Consider the following 20424-nt stretch of genomic DNA (forward strand, 5'->3'; position numbering starts at 1 on the left):
GGTGGTCAACCCAGGATGCAGGGCACTCAGGAGCCAAACACCATTCCTGCATCCTGGGTTGATCAGTTGGAGGAAGAGACAGGGGGACGTCGGGAGGAGAGACAGCGTCCCTGCAGGTGGAGATGGAGCATCGAATGAGGCTCCTGTATTTTTTTTTGGGGGGGGGGGGTTAGTAGTTGGGTGATGGTTGTTTTTTAATTTATTTTATATATTTTTTAATGGAGCCTACTATAACTTTTGGTAGTTTAAATGTAAGCGTTAAAGGGATTTTGTTAAGAGGAGGGCGGTTTTTAGTTATTTAGAGAGTGTGGGTTTTGACTTTTGTTTTTTAAAGGGGGTTCACCTAAAGGGGGTTCACCTGGGATGTTAATAGATTTAGGAGGGGGGTTGCACTCATCAGGGGTAGGGATTTTGTGTGGATACACGTAGGTAAAGGTTGAAGGTTAATTTGTGGTTTTGCAGGGGAGGGTTTCGGTTGTGGATGTCACCTTAAGGGATTGCAGATATAGATTAGAGGGGGTGTACGGGCCACAGGTGGCGACAGACAGGACGGAGATGGTGGAGATGGTGCCCCCGTGCGCCACAAATAGGCAAGTGGTGATAGGGGGGGATTTTAATATAGATTTAGGGGTAGGGGGGATAGTGCTTGCCATGGTCTGGTTGGAGAACTGCACACTACTCCGACAATAGCTGGTTCCACTTGGTGCAACTCCCGGGGGGTTGCGTGGAGGCTTGACTATATTTTTCTGTCTAGGTCCTTGGGTCAGTTGTCTAGGCAGCTGTTGCCTGTTTTATTTTCGGATCACGACGGGGTGCTCCTGCAGGTGAGGTCACCAGTCTGCCTCTTTGGTAGGGGGTACTGGAAATTAGATCGGGATGTGCTGGATGAGCTTTCATTGAAGCCTTTACTGGTTTGTTTTTCGTGGGATTGAAGGCCTCTGGTCCATGTGTGAGGGGTGTTAGGGTGGTGGGATTTAGTTAAGGTTGTAGTGGGTATCCCGGGAGTGGTCTGGGAGGGAGTGCAGGCGCGGGGTCTGAACAACAAGCTCAAGGACCTGAATTGGTTGAGCCTCCATAAGTGCTTGCCGGTATGTTCCATCATGTACAGGCATAACTTGGCACCATCCCCTACATGTCCAAGACCATTTGTGGCGGGGAGGAGGCATCTTTTGGGACTGTGCCTTTGCCGGAGTAGTATTGGCTAGGGCACGGCTGTTGTTAGGTGGGTGAAAGGGAATTTTGTTTTGTTTGGGCTAGGGTAGAGAGAGGTGTAGGGAGAGTGAGGGGGACGGTCAGGGACAGGTTTCTGCTGTGACTTCTCATAAGCCTCTTTAAATGGGGGCTGTGGGAAGCCAGGTAGGACATGGTAAAGACAGGGAGAGATTGGGGGGTGGAGGGGATAGTGAGGAGGTTGGAAGGAAATTTGAGGGGGAAGAGGGAGGAGAGGAAGTCGGGGCAGCATGCTGCCTGGGAGAGGTGGAAGGGAGGTTTAGGGCTGGGGTTAATTTAGATGATTTAAGGGGATAGATTAGGGACGGGGAGATGTAGTTTGTAGGCATGAAGGGGAGGTAAGATGCTCCCCTGAGTTTTTTGTTATTGGGTTTTTGTTTCGTTTTTAATTTAAAAATGCCTATATTTGATTTTGTTTGGAATATTAATGGTTTGTTTTGTATGAATGGCATTGTAATAACTTATATATAAATAAAATTCTTCCACTTTGTCAATAAAGTGCATGGTAAGTTTAGTATTACATTTCAACCAACCCAGTGCATATGTTGAAAATGAAAAATGTTGAAATCAACAATCCGTCAAAGGATTCAACTACTGAAACAAACGATTGGATCAAACAGATCAATCCCACTGGACATTGGGTTTGATTTAGACACTGCCAGCATGACCAGAGATGTAACTTATAACCACTGAACCACCCCAGACCTTTCATGCCTGACTAAAAACAACTAAGTATTGGATTTACTGCCATGGTCTAGTATGTCACTGCATCAGACACCATTCACAATTCTGGCTGAGGTACGAGTAAAATATGATATTATTTCCTAACTGTGAAAAACTCCCCACTCCTTAAACAACTAGTCTCCCACTATTTAACCAGAATAACATGAGTTGTGTCCTTCAAACTGTTAGTCCATAATCATATTCAGCTGCTTAGATGTCATGTATTGTCATGTTATGTTCTCTATAATGAAACATCAACAAGTGAAATAAAGTTGATAAGATACTCTTAATAGACATTAAATAAAAAACGGTTGTCCAGAAATCATTAATTATCATGTTGCTCCCTGCTGATGCGCTCCCTGACCTTACGTCTTACTTGGCAGGAACTAATGGAGATCCATCATAAACCCCAGGAAGAGTAGCTCCTGCTTTGGCAGGAACTAATGGGGATCCATCATAAACCCCAGGAAGAGTAGCTGCTGCCTTGGCAGGAACACAGTCATGTGATATGTGGTATAGAAAAGTCCAATCTTAGGAGAGTACATGGGAGGCACTATACTGTTTATCTGCAGGTGTCGATCTGGTCAAAACCACCGATACAGTTGCCCCTCCACGCTCTGGTGGGATGGATCATGTCTACAGAGAAACCTAGATTCAAATACTTAGTTTTGTGTGTATTGGATATATGTTGTGAAATTGTTAGATATTACTTGTTAGACATTACTGCACCGTCGGAGCTAGAAAGACAAGCATTTCACTACACCCGCAATAACATCTGCTAAACACGTGTATGTGACCAATAAAATGTGATTTTGATTTGAAATAAACATCCTATTTATCAGAGGTGCTATTGGCTGGGGTCAAAATTACTCCAAAGGATTTTAATTTGTTAAAAGTCCATTTTGATACAGAAACCCTAAACCATGATTTAGATTTATTAAGAACAAGTTGATTGACAAAGTCATGAAAAATTGAATGAACCACATTTAGGCTATGATTAATGATATGCCTCTGGGGTCAAAATGATCAATTTCAGAAGTATGGTTCAATGAAAGTGTGTAGTGGGTGTAAAGTTTGTTTTAAATTCTCACTCATTAAAAACGAATCAATCAACACATGCTTCTCTTTAAACGACTTAATATAATTTTAAACTTTAATGAAATAAATGAAAAATACACTTTTGGTTCTTCAACTGCGTTGCCCACTCCAGTCAGCAGCTGGCGATGTGCGTCTTTTAGGTTCCGGCGACGCTGCCAGTGTGACGTATAATTTAGTGAACGGGACGTTCCTTCAACAACAACAGCTAGTCAGACACCTCGGTAGCTTTCTAGCAAACATAGCTACAACTTTCACGCTCTTGACACTGTTTTGGTGTTTATTAGTCCATGTGTATTAAACACACTTCTGTCGTATGTACTTGTTGGCCCATTTAATTATATATTTACGTTGTTTGTCAGCTAGCTGGTTTGCTAAGTTAGTTTAGAACTAGGCTAGTCTCTAATGCTAGCTAGCTAACATCCCCGACCATGAGTTCACTAAGCTACTCTCCTCTTGATAAAGAAGAGGAGGTCTGCTGGACGGAGAAAGAAGCTCTTGTGAAAGAGGAGGATGTTACAATACGAAAACAAGTAGAGGGTGAGGCTGTTACCGTGAAAGAAGAAGAGAAAGACGCGTTCAGAGTGAAAGAAGAGGAGGATGTAGTCTTTGGAGTGAAAGAGGAGGAGGGGGAGATGACTGTCACATTGGAGGAAGAAGAGGAGGTTGGAGATCTGTTTAACACCAGTAAGTACCGTCTCTGCAGTCGTTGAACCAATATGCAGTAAAGGGGTTCTACACTTGAATGTTGTTCTGTAGGAATGGCTGAAGCATCTAAATGTGAATCGATTCTCAATTGCGATACATTTCTAGAAACATAAATCGCTGTACTTTCATATCACATCAAAATCATTTCACACAATATTTCATATCACATCAAAATAAGTAACCAGTCTCGATGCCCCAAACGGTAAACCAAATTAGTTTCTCGTAATTTCTCCTTCCTTCAGGCTTCTTTTTCTTACTTGGACTTTATACGGAGGTTGGAAACCAACTTTAAGGTGCATTACCACCATCAACTGGACTGGAGTGTGGACCTCAGTTAATCTTTCAATCACCTACGTGGGTATATAACAAGACAGTCATGAAGAGGGTACAACAAAACTTTTTTCCCCTCAGATGACTGAAAAGATTTGGCATGGGTCCCCAGATCCTCAAAAGGTAATACAGCTGCACCACCAAGAGCATCCTGACCGGTTGCATCACCTCCTGGTATGGCAACTGCTCGGCATCTGACCCTAAGGCACTACAGGGGGTAGTGCAACGGCCCAGTACATCACTGTGGCCAAGCTTCCTGCCATCCAGGACCTATGTAATAGGCATGTCAGAGGAAAGCCCACAAAATTGTCAGAGACTCCAGTCACCCAAGTTTTAAACAGATTCCTCTGCTACCGCACGGCAAGTGGTACCGGAGCGCCAAGTCTAGAACCAAAAGCCTCTACAGCTTCTACCCCCCCAGCCATACGACTGCTGAACAATTCATAAAATCGCCACTAGACAATTTACATTGACCCCCCTCCCTTTTGTGCACTGCTGCTACTCGCTGGTTGTTTGTTAACTATGCATAGTCACTACGCCCCCACCTTCATGTACAGATTACCTCAACTAGCCTGTACCCCCGCACACTGCCTCGGTACCGGTGCCCCCTGTATATAGCTACGTTATTGTTATTCTCATTGTTTACTTTTTATTCTTACTTTTTATTTGAGTCTACTTGGTAAATATTTTCTTCTTCTTGAACTGCACTGTTGGTTAAGGGCTTGTAAGTAAAGCATTTCACGTTAAAGTCTAAGTTGGTGTCTTGACGGATTTGTAAAAAAAACGGTTTATCTTAAAACACTATATATATATATATATGTGTGTATATCAATTTTTTCTTTTTAAAAAATGTTTCTGACACCCCTCCCCAGAGGTGTCTCATTATTGGGATTCATTGCTGATTCCTACCTGTAGCTCACTATGAGGTGTCTAGTGATACAGGTTAAGGGCCCTTTTGGAGATTGGTGGTTGGTAGCGGAGTCGAGGGAACAAGCAGGGTTGGACACGGCCATGTTATTATCCCACACACAGTCTCTGTGGTTCATATGAACCCCATTCCTGGGAATTAGATTTGATTACATTTCGCCCCCATCTGTTTCCACAGAAGGGTTCCGTCTGTCCCATTCCCAGCTAGGTTACGAGGTGCTTTGTCTCCAGTACCTATGACTGGTTGATAGGGGAAACCTCCATGCTTATTATAGAAAAAGTAATTAGAGGAAAACTATTTAGTAAACTGAAATAAAATAACAAACCTGTTTGAAAAATGAAAACTATTCCAAAACTAGTAAAACGTGTTTGTTGTTGTAAATGTTATCTTTTTAAGTCTTTTTTTTGTATATGTTGCAATATATTTCAATCTCTTTTTCCATTTTTAAATTAAATATACCTTCCGGCAAACCGCCTCACCCGGTGTGATACGGATCTGCTATTTTTTTATATCTGCCAGTCTGCACAGCGCGATATCAACTCTGAGCATATCGGACTGTTTTTCTCCACTACATCACCGTATTCCTACCGTAAGCTCTGGATAATCGAAGCTAGCTAGCTGCTACCGAGTGGCCCAGCCCCGACGCTAGCCTTGAGCCAGGCCCATCTTCTGGCCTGCTCAGTGGACCCTATGATCACTCGGCTACACAGCTGATGCCTCCCGGACTCTTCACTAACACGACTAGAAGCCAATACATCACCGGATTCCAGCTCTGGACCTTATCACAGAAGCGGCTATAGTGGCTAACGTCCTTGTCCCGAAGCTAGCACCAGTTAGCCTTGAGCCAGGCGCATCTCCTGGCTATCCTAATATCGACTACCTAACGGCTTCCCTGGTTCATATATTGCTGTTCACTGGACCCTATGATCACTTGGCTACATAGCTGATGCCTGTTGGACTGTTCATTAATCACAAATCTCTATTTTGTTTATCTGTCGGCCCCAGCCTTGAACTCAGGCCCTGTGTGTAGGGTCAGTTAACTATCTGCCCATTCATCGCCATTTTATCTGTTGTCTTAGCTGATTAAGATGGTGAGGAAATTACTTTTAAAGAACAACCAGGCATCCTCTACTGATGGGATGAGGTCAATATCCTTCCAGGATACCCGGGCCAGGTCGATTAGAAAGGCCTGCTCACAGAAGTGTTTTAAGGAGCGTTTGACAGTGATGAGGGGTGGTCGTTTGACCACGGACCCATAACGGATGCAGGCAATGTGGCAGTGACCGCTGAGATCCTGATTGAAAACAGCAGAGGTGTATTTGGAGGGCAAGTTGGTCAGGATAATATCTATGAGGGTGCCCATGTTTACGGATCTAGGGTTGTACCTGGTGGGTTCCTTGATTATTTGTGTGAGATTGAGGTCATCTAGCTTGGATTGTAGGATGACCGGGGTGTTAAGCATATCCCAGTTTGGTCACCTAACAGAACAAACTCTGAAGATAGATGGGGGTAATCAATTTACATATGGTATCCATGGCACAGCTGGGAGCTGAGGTGGGTCTATAACAAGTGGCAACAGTGAGAGACTTACTTCTGGAGATTAGAAGATTAAAATTAGAAGCTTGAATTGTTTGGGCATGGACCTGGAAAGTATGATAGAACTTTGCAGGCCATCTCTGCAGTAGATTGCAACTCCTCCCCCTTTGTCAGTTCTATCTTGACGGATAATGTTGTAGTTGGAAATGGAAATTTCAGAATTTTTGGAGTCCTTCCAAAGCCAGGATTCAGACACGGCAAGGACATGAAGGTAGGCGGAGTGTGCTAAAGCAGCGAGTAAAACAAACTTAGGGAGGAGGCTTCTGATGTTAACATGCATAAAACCAAGGCTTTTATGGTTACAGAAGTTAACAAATGAGAGTGCCTGGGGACACACAGGGCCTGGGTTAACCTCTCTTGGGTACATGAGACGTTACCGTCCCACCTCTTCAACAGCCAGTGAAACTGCTGGGCGCCAAATTCAAATACAGAAATACTCCATTATAAAAATCCAGAAAACATATTTTACATAGGTTTTAAAGATGAACTTCTTGTGAATCCAACTACGGTGTCAGATAATTTTAAAAAATGCTTTACGGCGAAAGCATACCTTACGATTATTTGAGAACATAGCCCAGCAAACAAATCATTACAAACCGTAACCAGCCAAGTAGAAGAGTTACACAAGTCAGAAATAGAGGGAGAATTCATCCCTTACCTTTGATGATCTTTAAATTGTTGTACTCGGCAGACATTCATTTACTCAATAAATGTTCCCTTTGTTTGATAAAGTCTCTTTATATCCAAAAACCTCAGTTTGTTTGCGCGTTTTCTTCAGTAATCCACAGGCTCAAATGTAGTCAAAACAGGTAGACACAAAAAAATCCAAATTGTATCCATAAAGTTCATAGAAACATGTCAAACAATGTTTATATTCAATCCTCAGGTTGTTTTTAGCCTAAATAATCGATAATATTTAAACCGGACAATAACGTAGTCAATATGAAAGGTAAACAAGAAAGGCACTCTCTCGGCTGCGCGCATGAAAAAGCTCTGTGACACTTTAAGGTCCACTCATTCAGACTGCTCTTACTTCCTCATTTTTCAGAATACAAGCCTGAAACAATTTCTAAAGACTGTTGACATCTAGTGGAAGGCATAGAAACTGCAATTTGAGTCATAAGTCAATGGATACTGTAATGCAATGAATAGAAAACTACAAAACCAACAAAAAAAACTACTTCCCGAATTGATTTTTCTCAGGCTTTCGCCTGCCAAATCAGTTCTGTTATACTCACAGACACTATTTTAACAGTTTTAGAACTTTTAGAGTGTTTTCTATCAAAATATACCAGTTATATGCATATCCTATCTTCTGGGCCCGAGTAGCAGGCCGTTTAATTTGGGCATGCTCCAATACACAGTTAGGAAAGCAAAGGCTAGCTTTTTCAAACAGAAATTTGCATCCTGTAGCTCGAACTCCAAAACGTTTTTGGGACACTGTAAAGTCTATGGAGAATGAGAGCACCTCCTCCCAGCAGCCCACTGCACTGAGGCTAGGAAACACCACCAATAAATCCACGATAATCAAGTATTTCAATAAGCCTTTCTCTACGGCTGGCCATGCTTTCCTCCTGGCTACCCCAACTCTATCCAACTCTATTTGGATAAAAAACACTCTGAAGTTTCTAAAACGGTTTGAATGATGTCAGTGAGTATAACATAACTTATTTGGCAGGCGAAACCCCGAGGGCAAACCATCCAGGAAAATCTTTTTTTGAGGTCACTCTCTTTTCAATGGGCTTTCTATGGGGATCTAGATTTCTAAGGCACTTACTTGCAGTTCCTATCGCTTCCACTGGATGTCGACAGTCTTTAGAAATTGGTTGATGTCTTTCCTTTGAGAAATTAAGACGTAGCCCTGTTCAGAACAAGGGTCGAGTCTAGTGTACTGTTGTGGTTGGGACGCGTGACCTGAAAGCTCGCTCCACTTTGTTTTTATCCCCTATTGAACGCAGTTTATCCTGTCTTAAATTTGATCTATTATTTACCTAAAAAAAATACCTAAAGTTGTATTAGGAAAGTTGACAGGTAACTTATTAGATATTTTGTAGTCATGTTGCGCGAGTTGGAACCAGTGTTTTTCTGGATCTAGCACACCAAATAAATGGACATTTTGGAGATATAACGACAGAATTAATTGAACAAAAGGACCATTTGTGATGTTTATGGGACATATTGGAGTGCCAACAGAAGAAGCTCTTCAAAGGTAAGGCATGAATTATATCGTTATTTCTGAGTTTTGTGTTGCTCCTGGCGGGATGAAATATGATTGTCTGTGTTTGTTTGATGGGGTTCTGTCCTCAGATAATCGCATGGTTTGCTTTCGCCATAAAGCCTTTTTGAAATCTAACACGTTGGCTGGATTAACAAGTAGTCTAGCTTTACTTTGACATATTGCATGTGTCTTTTCAAGAATGTTAAATATTTACAATTCTGTAGTTTGAATTTGGCGCCCTGCACTTTCACTGGATGTTGGTCAGGTGGGACAGTAGTGTATAGTTAACAAACCTCCAGATGAGCTTCAATGCCATACAACTCTTCTTCCGTGGCCTCCAGCTGCTCTTAAACGCTAGTAAAACTAAATGCATGCTCTTCAACCAATCGCTGCCCTCACCCGCCCGCCTGACTAGCATCACTACTCTTTACGGTTCTGACTTGGAATATGTGGACAACTACAACATTTACATTACATTTAAGTCATTTTGCAGACGCTCTTATCCAGAGCGACTTACAAATTGGTGCATTCACCTTATGACATCCAGTGGAACAGTAGTGCATCTAAATCTTTTAAGGGGGGGGGGGGGTGAGAGGGATTACTTCATCCTATCCTAGGTATTCCTTAAAGAGGTGGGGTTTCAGGTGTCTCCGGAAGGTGGTGATTGACTCCGCTGTCCTGGCGTCGTGAGGGAGTTTGTTCCACCATTGGGGGGCCAGAGCAGCGAACAGTTTTGACTGGGCTGAGCGGGAACTGTACTTCCTCAGTGGTAGGGAGGCGAGCAGGCCAGAGGTGGACGAACGCAGTGCCCTTGTTTGTGTGTAGGGCCTGATCAGAGCCTGGAGGTACTGAGGTGCCGTTCCCCTCACAGCTCCGTAGGCAAGCACCATGGTCTTGTAGCGGATGCGAGCTTCAACTGGAAGCCAGTGGAGAGAGCGGAGGAGCGGGGTGATGTGAGAGAACTTGGGAAGGTTGAACACCAGACGGGCTGCGGCGTTCTGGATGAGTTGTAGGGGTTTAATGGCACAGGCAGGGAGCCCAGCCAACAGCGAGTTGCAGTAATCCAGACGAGAGATGACAAGTGCCTGGATTAGGACCTGCGCCGCTTCCTGTGTGAGGCAGGGTCGTACTCTGCGGATGTTGTAGAGCATGAACCTACAGGAACGGGCCACCGCCTTGATGTTAGTTGAGAACGACAGGGTGTTGTCCAGGATCACGCCAAGGTTCTTAGCGCTCTGGGAGGAGGACACAATGGAGTTGTCAACCGTGATGGCGAGATCATGGAACGGGCAGTCCTTCCCCGGGAGGAAGAGCAGCTCCGTCTTTGCCGAGGTTCAGCTTGAGGTGGTGATCCGTCATCCACACTGATATGTCTGCCAGACATGCAGAGATGCGATTCGCCACCTGGTCATCAGAAGGGGGAAAGGAGAAGATTAATTGTGTGTCGTCTGCATAGCAATGATAGGAGAGACCATGTGAGGTTATGACAGAGCCAAGCTACTTGGTGTATAGCGAGAATAGGAGAGGGCCTAGAACAGAGCCCTGGGGGACACCAGTGGTGAGAGCACGTGGTGTGGAGACGGATTCTCGCCACGCCACCTGGTAGGAGCGACCTGTCAGGAAGGACGCAATCCAAGCGTGGGCCGCGCCGGAGATGCCCAACTCGGAGAGGGTGGAGAGGAGGATCTGATGGTTCACAGTATCGAAGGCAGCCGATAGGTCTAGAAGGATGAGAGCAGAGGAGAGAGAGTTAGCTTTAGCAGTGCGGAGCGCCTCCGTGATACAGAGAAGAGCAGTCTCAGTTGAATGACTAGTCTTGAAACCTGACTGATTTGGATCAAGAAGGTCATTCTGAGAGAGATAGCGGGAGAGCTGGCCAAGGACGGCACGTTCAAGAGTTTTGGAGAGAAAAGAAAGAAGGGATACTGGTCTGTAGTTGTTGACATCGGAGGGATCGAGTGTAAGTTTTTTCAGAAGGGTGCAACTCTCGCTCTCTTGAAGACGGAAGGGACGTAGCCAGCGGTCAGGGATGAGTTGATGAGCGAGGTGAGGTAAGGGAGAAGGTCTCCGGAAATGGTCTGGAGAAGAGAGGAGGGGATAGGGTCAAGCGGGCAAGTTGTTGGGCGGCCGGCCGTCACAAGACGCGAGATTTCATCTGGAGAGAGAGGGAGAAAGAGGTCAGAGCACAGGGTAGGGCAGTGTGAGCAGAACCAGCGGTGTCGTTTGACTTAGCAAACGAGGATCGGATGTCGTCGACCTTCTTTTCAAAATGGTTGACGAAGTCATCTGCAGAGAGGGAGGAGGGGGGAGGGGGAGGAGGATTCAGGAGGGAGGAGAAGGTTGCAAAGAGCTTCCTAGGGTTAGAGGCAGATGCTTGGAATTTAGAGTGGTAGAAAGTGGCTTTAGCAGCAGAGACAGAAGAGGAAAATGTAGAGAGGAGGGAGTGAAAGGATGTCAGGTCCGCAGGGAGGCGAGTTTTCCTCCATTTCCGCTCGGCTGCCCGGAGCCCTGTTCTGTGAGCTCGCAATGAGTCGTCGAGCCACGGAGCGGGAGGGGAGGACCGAGCCGGCCTGGAGGATAGGGTACATAGAGAGTCAAAGGATGCAGAAAGGGAGGAGAGGAGGGTTGAGGAGGCAGAATCAGGAGATAGGTTGGAGAAGGTTTGAGCAGAGGGAAGAGATGATAGGATGGAAGAGTAGCGGGGGAGAGAGAGCGAAGGTTGGGACGGCGCGATACCATCCGAGTAGGGGCAGTGTGGGAAGTGTTGGATGAGAGCGAGAGGGAAAAGGATACAAGGTAGTGGTCGGAGACTTGGAGGGGAGTTGCAATGAGGTTAGTGGAAGAACAGCATCTAGTAAAGATGAGGTCGAGCGTATTTCCTGCCTTGTGAGTAGGGGGAAGGTGAGAGGGTGAGGTCAAAAGAGGAGAGGAGTGGAAAGAAGGAGGCAGAGAGGAATGAGTCAAAGGTAGACGTGGGGAGGTTAAAGTCGCCCAGAACTGTGAGAGGTGAGCCGTCCTCAGGAAAGGAGCTTATCAAGGCATCAAGCTCATTGATGAACTCTCCGAGGGAACCTGGAGGGCGATAAATGATAAGGATGTTAAGCTTGAAAGGGCTGGTAACTGTGACAGCATGGAATTCAAAGGAGGCGATAGACAGATGGGTAAGGGGAGAAGAGAGAATGACCACTTGGGAGAGATGAGGATCCCGGTGCCACCACCCCGCTGACCAGAAGCTCTCGGGGTGTGCGAGAACACGTGGGCAGACGAAGAGAGAGCAGTAGGAGTAGCAGTGTTGTCTGTGGTGATCCATGTTTCCGTCAGTGCCAAGAAGTCGAGGGACTGGAGGGAGGCATAGGCTGAGATGAACTCTGCCTTGTTGGCCGCAGATCGGCAGTTCCAGAGGCTACCGGAGACCTGGAACTCCACGTGGGTCGTGCGCGCTGGGACCACCAGCGGTGTGGAGCGTTTGTATGGTCTGTGCAGAGAGGAGAGAACAGGGATAGACAGACACATAGTTGACAGGCTACACAAGAGGCTACGCTAATGCAAAGGAGATTGGAATGACAAGTGGACTACACGTCTCGAGTGTTCAGAAAGTTAAGCTTACGTAGCAAGAATCTTATTGACTAAAATGATTAAAATGATACAGTACTGCTGAAGTAGGCTAGCTGGCAGAGGCTGCGTTGTTGACACTACACTAATCAAGTCGTTCCGTTGAGTGTAATAGTTTCTACTGTGCTGCTATTCGGGGCTAGCTGGCTAGCTAGCAGTGTTGATTACGTTACGTTGCGTTAAAAGAACGACAATAGCTGGCTAGCTAACCTAGGAAATCGCTCAAGACTACACAATTATCTTTGATACAAAGACGGCTATGTAGCTAGCTATGTAGCTAGCTACGATCAAACAAATCAAGCCGTTGTACTGTAATGAAATTAAATGAAAAATGTGATACTACCTGTGAAGCGAAATGCGACCGGGTTGTTGAGTGAGGAAGTTCAATTCGGTTGCAGTGTCTCCTACGTTAAGGACGACAAATAGCTGGCTAGCTAACCTCGGTAAATTAAGATAATCACTCTAAAACTACACACTCTAAGCTACACAATTATCTTGGATACGAAGACAGCAAAGACAACTATGTAGCTAGCTAACACTACACTAATCAAGTCGTTCAGTTGAGTGTAATAGTTGTGCTGCTAATCGGTAGACTGTGGACTAGCTAACGGTGGACGTTAGCTAGCTGGCTAGCTGCGGGGCAGTGTAGACTGCGTTAGGACTACGAAATACGATAATTACGCAATTATCTATGATACAAAGACGGCTATGTAGCTAGCTAAGAAGAAATTGCTAAGATTAGACAAATACCTAGGTGTCTGGTTAGACTGTAAACTCTCCTTACAGACTCACATTAAACATCTCCAATCCAAAATTAAATCTAGAATCTGCTTCCTATTTTGCAACAAAGCCTCCTTCACTCACGCTGCCAAACATACCCTCGTAAAACTGACTACCGTGCCGATCCTTGACATCAGCGATGTCATTTACAAAATAGCCTCCAACACTCTACTCAGCAAACTGGATGTAGTCTATCACAGTGCCATCCGTTTTGTCACCAAAGCCCCATATAACACCCACCACTGCGACCTGTATGCTCTCGTTGGCTGGCCCTCGCTACATATTCGTTGCCAAACCCAATGGCTCCAGGTCATCTATAAGTCTTTGCTAGGTAAAGTTCTGCCTTAACTCAGTTCACTGGCCACCATAGCAACACCCACCCATAGCATGGCCTGTTTATTTCCTTTCCTCCTTACTCCATTTGCACACACTGTATATAGACTTTCTAATGTGTTATTGCCTGTACGTTTGTTTCTCCCGCGTGTAACTCTGTTGTTTTTGCCGCACTGCTTTGCTTTATCTTGGCCAGGTCGCAGTTGTAAATGAGAACTTGTTCTCAACTGCCCTACCTGGTTAAGTAAAGGTGAAGAAAAATGTCATTAAAAATACATTTAAAAAATCATACGTTTATTGACAACACCCAAATGGATACTGTCATTAACGCGGTTCTTCAATAATTACACATAATACTTAATACTGTAGCTGTTTAGTTACAGTCACATGTTCAACTATCATCAGCTGATCCAGGAAATCGTTTTCTGAATGCCAGTTAAATGACAAATATCTCAACATAGGTATATTTGTTGTTAGGTGAAGTTATGGGCAATTTGGCAAACAATGTACAACCCCTCATTGTCAGGCTGATGGAAAAGCTAGCCAAAGAGCATTTTACTGGTTGAAGTGTTTTTTTAAGTACAAAGCAGTTGATTTGCTGTGGTGACAAACATTATATTAAGCAGGGAGGTGTTTCTGCAATCAAATTGTGTGGGCATCGCCCTCGTGCCGCAATTTTATTAAACACAGAAAAGGGCCAATATTGGAGACCAAAGTCTGGAGACCAAAGGTGTAACACATACTGACTAATGAGGTGACAACAATCAGTGTGTCCTATGTGCGAAAGTCCAACCTCAAAACATAAATGGAAAAACCAAAGCCTGTAACACCTTCCCCTTAAGACAACACTAGCTTCTAGAACTCACCAAGTTCTTCAACTCTCGCCCCCTTGGAACAAAATACATTAGAATTACAATCTCCAATACGGAAAAACATGCATTCAAAATAAATTGTAATTCATGGCAACTCACTGGCTAAACGCAAAACTTGCTGACTGCCCACCCTTGTGACAATCCGCAACCAACACCTGCAATATCCGTAATAACTTTCCACCTCACTGCGGAGCTTCTCTCTCTTTTCAGGGTTCATTCGATAGGCATGTTGTTGGATCGGGGCCCAGTCCCCAATGTCATGCATTTGGGTTGGCACATCTGAGAATGAATCCTGATATTCTAAAATAAGGGTAAAAACTTCAATATAATTATATCTAAAAGCAGGGCTACCAATATAATTGTACCCAAAATGGTCAGCTGGTTGCATAATTAATTGATTACTAAATGTTACATAAATTGTAAATATGAAAATCAAAACCAAATGTACACCCCTTTGTTAATATGTATTGGCAATAATTCACTTAATGGTGAGGCATGGAATAATAAAACACGTATCTTTTGTCAGGCTGGATGTTTGAAATATGAGGTGATTTGAGTCATGCTTCAGTAGTGGAATAAAGACAATTAGCATTTGAATGTTGTCAAGAAATACTGGAGTGATGTTAGATTGTTAATAAAAATGATTATAGACCAACTTATTATACTGCTTTCATGTGTATATAGAGAAACATCTGCAACAATTATCATATTACATGTATTTTTTAAACAAGCAGATTTTTCAACTTGTAGAAAACAGCTAGCTACATTTTGAAGTGCTGCATTTTGATTAAAGTGGGTCACCAACACAGTAAGTGTAACACAGCTCTTTTTTTGTTAGTCACTTTTTGTTAAATAATACTCTTTCAATTCAGAGCCTGGATTTTCCCCTGAGGCTAATATCCATATCATGCTGCAATCAATTGAACAGGACAAACGATAAGGTAGAACATCATTAAAATACTCTTACTACAATGTTAAAACATTTTACATTGTAGTAGGAGTATTTTCATAATTTCACAATGTTAAAACATTCTACATTGTGACATTATTTCATTGATATCATGAAACAACTCCATGTATTTTCTGATGTTTGATCAGAGTATCTCTTGTCACATTGATTATAGCTATAAGGATTCTCTCTTGTGTGTGTTCTCTGGTGTATAGTCAGAGAGCCAGATGTCGTAAAACTCATACCACATTGATCACAGCTATAAGGGTTATCTCCTGTGTGTGTTCTCTGGTGTATAGTCAGACAGCTTGATGTAGTAAAACTCTTCACACATTGATCACAGCTATAAGATTTCTCTCCTGTGTGTGTTCTCTGGTGTATTTTAAGTTCTGATGAAGATTTGCAACCTTTCCCACAGTCAGAGCAGTAATGAGATTTCTTCCCTGTGGGTCTCTGCTGGTGTTTCGATGTGGAGAGACTCTTCTCTGCCTCGTCAGCATCATGAGGTTGTTGAGGCCCACCAGAGGATCCACGATAGTCACGTCTCTCTGCTGTGTGAACAAAGTCGGACAGGTGGTTTAAGGCCCACAACAGCAAAAATCCACTGTAAAAAGGTGATGCCAACAGTGTAGCCATGATGTTGTTCAAACAATGACATCTGTAATGAATGTAAATTATTTTACATTTGTCTTAAGACATTCAAGTGAACAACAATAGTCATATTTTGTCTTGTTTTCCATTCGTAGTAACATTGACGATTGTATGCTAGAAATACGTTTTAAAGTTGTTGAAATCCTAAGCAGTGTGCCAGACAACTTTTGGTCTCCAATATAGGCACCTTTCTGTAGGTCTATGTTGTTGTTGTTAGGTGACGTTATGGGTCCTACAGTAGGTCTATGGTATTGCTATAACTAGGGATTTCCACATTAGCATGGAGGAGTTTCTGCAACCAAATTGCGTTTTAGCAAACAGAGGGCACAGAGCGATGCACCTATTTGGAGATATCTGATAGTATTTACGCACCACCACTAATGATTTGTGGAGCTTCTCAAAGTAATGTTTTCTTCGCCTCAAACAGCAAGTAAACAAAGTTCCTCAAAGTATTTGTAAAATATTTCCAGCTCTCACTCTTTATAACCACTCGACATGAAAGGCAAAAATGTAATGCTCTGATCCAGTGGAAATGTCATAAAAATATCTGATTACTTCTTATCCCTTACACAAATAGCCTTCAGCTGTGTCTGTTCCAAACTCACTGGCGCGGGAAACTCTGAGGGCCCAGAATATTTTATATCAAGTTTCGGACCGACCTAGGTGATAGAACTTGAAACGTTGTATGAACTATGTAGATAGGCCATGCGCAGCCAAAGTGATTTATTTTTATCTGGATATTTCTAGCTGTTTTTATTTGTTGGCTTTATGTAGGCAATTTTTTACATAGTTGGCAATGGCAATAAAAGTTACTTTTAAATTTGTATCATTTTCACTTCGATTTATATAGAATATAGATTAATCACAGATAATGATTTTGAGATACAAATACTATTATAATTATTATTACAATTATAAATAAAATGAAACTGTTCCAGTAAAATGTGAATATGAAAATCATAACTGGCACCAGATCAGTAGAAATGGTCAGATAAATTGGCACCAAATGGAAAAGACTGCTGTTGTAGCCTATTACTGGAAACTTCAGGAGCGTAACATCAGAATTTACGAAGGCCAGCAGAAGTGTGAGGAGAATGCTAAGGAAGAGTTTTTTTTATTTTCTTCTGGTTAGGCTATCTTGATCTCTGGTTCCCTCGAGTCATTTGTGTGTCTCAATTATTTAATAAAACGGGTGATTCCTATGTTGATGATGTAAAGAATATTTGCTGCTCTGTGGTGTGTAATGAGGAGCAACCAGACACTGCACACATTTATGAAATTGCTTATTCCAGTTACTAATATGCCTGCACCCATTAAGAAAATTACTGTAAAAAAAGAAAATTACGGTTAAATTCCAGTGGATTGATGAGGAATTGAAAAATGGTATGGTTGAGAGGGATGAGGGAAAAGGAATGGCAAATAAGTCTGGCTGTACAACCGTTTGGCAAATGTCCTGCAAATTGAGAAATCATGTGACGAAACTGAAGAAAAAGAAGAAAAAGACAATGAAACAAAGATAAATTGCAAAGAATGATTGTAAAAAGCTTTGGAGAACCTTGCATACAATTTTGGGAAAAAAGGCAAACTGCTCCATCATTAACTGAATCAGATGGCTCATCCATCAAAGCCCACTACTTTTGTGATTTTTTTCATTTGCAAGATTAGCAAACTTAGGCATGACATACCGGCAACAAACGCTGACACTACACTTCCAAGGAAATCTGACCAAATTATGAAAGACAAGCATTGTAATTTAGAATTCCGTAAAGTCCGTGTGGAAGAGGTGAAACAATTATTGTTGTCTATCAACAATGACAAGCCACCGGGGTCTGACAATCTCGATGGAAAATTACTGAGGATAATAGCGGACTATATTGCCACTCCTATTTTCCGTATCTTTAATTTAAGCCTACTAGAGAGCGTGTGCCCTCAGGCCTGGAGGGAAGCTAAAGTCATTCGACATGTCCTATGCTCTGCATAGTTAGCTCCAGGTAAAATGTTGCACTTATTCAGCCATTCTGTGACGAAAAACAAGCTACATATGGACAGTACCAAAATAAATATGAATATGAGCAGAACCTGTGTCCTAGACAGGTTAATACATTTAGCAAGCTAACTAGCCCGCTAACTAGCGATTAGCAGCTAACATTATTTGAGCAACACCTAGCTAAGAAAAGACCATCTTTTGCCTTTAATGTAATGGCATGAAAATAATTGGCAGAATATTATACAATGACTTATCAACAGCTCTAACAATTTGACCCCAACAGGAAATGTACACTGGCAGTTATGGAAAGACCCATTTACTATATAACCATTGATTCTTGAAGAATATAACTTATACATTCTTCAAATGTTTCAACCGTATTACCCCACCAGAAACCAAAACATAAGATCGTATAACGCCACTGTTTGTAAACTAATACTATATGGCTGAGGAGTAGGGTCGATCCAAGCGTTCTGACCTCACAAGGACAGTAAAGCACCCAAGCTAACTGGCTAACGTTGGATAGCTTGCTAGACACAAATGAGAGAGAATCTCACTCTTACCATTTTACTTGCCCTAGCAGAGCTGGTTAGGCTGTTTTCATGTTATCCAGAGCGTTGGTGACTAACTGTGCTGCTGGCAACAATTTAATTGGAGCTTTTTTGCAGATGTTTACCGACACCGGCCATATTCAACGGGTGTTGAGCGTTATTAAATTCATCAGTTATTCTGCTCTCTAGTCAGGTCAATAAACATTGGGTAGTTAGTTAGAATATAGTTACTTTACTGGCAAGTTTGATGGAAAAGTAGCCAACTAATGTTAGGTAGCTAATTAACATACCGATACATACTGCTGTAAAGATATGCTATGCGTTTTGTAAGGATAGTGTAGCTAACATAACGTTTAACGTAACTTATTTGAAAAGTCATTACTTTATTACATTGCTCAAAATTTGTCATAATTAGTTAAAGCAATGAATTTGTATCCGCTCTAGTTGGACTTCGGCTGCATATTTTCCTCCATTTTCTTCAAATCTGAAAACGATGTGAAGAATTGCATTATGGACCCTTACTGCGTGTTTACATCATATTTTGTCGAATTTAGTACGACATTCGGGAACTTTTGGCATACCAACTACATCATACTATGACCAATAAGCATACTATATACTCAATTAACATCACAAATAGTACGGTTAGTATGAGTATTCTAACACAAATCAGGACTCTGGGCAGCCATTTTGTTTGTTTATAAACTAGGTTGCCGCTTTAAAAAAAGCCACTCAACAATCCATCAACCAGTCTGCAGTTTTACCAATAACAAAGCTGTAATTCCACCACCGTGTTGGTAATACGATGGTGGATGGGGCTGGAGAAATGTAACTACTCTCAAATTCATAGACAGACCTATGGAGGCAAGGACTGACCATCCATAATATCAACATTATACAGTAGTTTTAACCACGTTGAGGCTATACAGTGTTGATTTACATTGTTTCTAAATATTGGCGTAAAAAAAAGCTTACTTGGGGTTCTGATGGGGTACAACAGTTGAACTAAGCTCATGAGGCATGTGTTATATTCTTCAAGAATCAATGCCTATAAATAAATAATTTAAAAGTCAAAATAAAAATATGGATGCAGCAATTGCAGATTTCCCCTTTAACACCACGCATCAGTTCAACAACTGCAGAGTTTGTGCTTCTGTTTTTAAGACAGTACTTACGAGTGTTAACCAGGGCCCGTTCATTTTTAGAACCATTGGATGCCTCAAGATGCGTTTGGGAAACCGGGCCCAGATATCCAGTTCCCTCCTCTTCTTTAACTGAAACGTCTTTCTATTCTTTCACAGTAACAGCCTCACCCTCTACTTGTTTCTGTATTTTAACAGCCTCCTCTTCCTCCTCCTCTTTCACTAGAACTTATTTCTCCATCCAGTAGACCTCCTCTTCTTCAGCAGGAACGGGGTTAAGTTTGAGACTGGAGCTATGAGGCATGTACTGAAGTCGCTAAGCGATATAATTCAAAGCAGTGTCACCTTATCAGCAGCACGTGATCAATGACGTCTGAAGAATAATTTAGTCGAACACCTGATTGGTTGGGTATTGGGCTCATTCGACATTGCAGCCGACAGTGCAGGTGGCTGCTGACTGACTAATTTACAAATCACCTTGCATCATAAATAACTACTTATTATTATTTATAAATCAGTCAGCCAGTCACCGTTTATCCACAACGCAGCATGAATGGATTTGATGCTCTCGAACACGGCCAGTGGTGTAATATATGACATAAAGGCTTTGCTGCTGCGGTGTGGGACTTCATCTACGGGAGTTTTGTAACTTTTTCCACCTTGGCTTACTATTAGTTTGGTTCCAACTGGTCTCCGGGAGTTGGTCTCGCTGACCATAA

General features: G+C 42.7%; 1 protein-coding gene across 3 annotated transcripts in view; it reads left to right on the top strand.

Moving 5' to 3' along the window:
• Positions 1 to 3216: 3216 nt before the first annotated feature.
• The window catches only part of LOC135572432 (zinc finger protein 239-like), a 33905-nt gene continuing 16697 nt past the window's right edge, over positions 3217 to 20424 (top strand). For 2 of the 3 annotated variants that reach the window (XM_065020328.1, XM_065020329.1), the window contains exon 1: positions 3218 to 3735. In XM_065020328.1, the coding sequence (XP_064876400.1) occupies positions 3480 to 3735 (256 nt within the window). In that variant the 5' untranslated portion in view covers positions 3218 to 3479. Of the gene's footprint in view, positions 3736 to 20424 lie in introns of all 3 variants that reach the window. The other variant, XM_065020334.1, reaches the window with a different exon arrangement.

The sequence above is a fragment of the Oncorhynchus nerka genome, linkage group LG2, assembly GCF_034236695.1.
Source record: "Oncorhynchus nerka isolate Pitt River linkage group LG2, Oner_Uvic_2.0, whole genome shotgun sequence".
In the NCBI taxonomy this organism is placed as follows: domain Eukaryota; kingdom Metazoa; phylum Chordata; class Actinopteri; order Salmoniformes; family Salmonidae; genus Oncorhynchus; species Oncorhynchus nerka.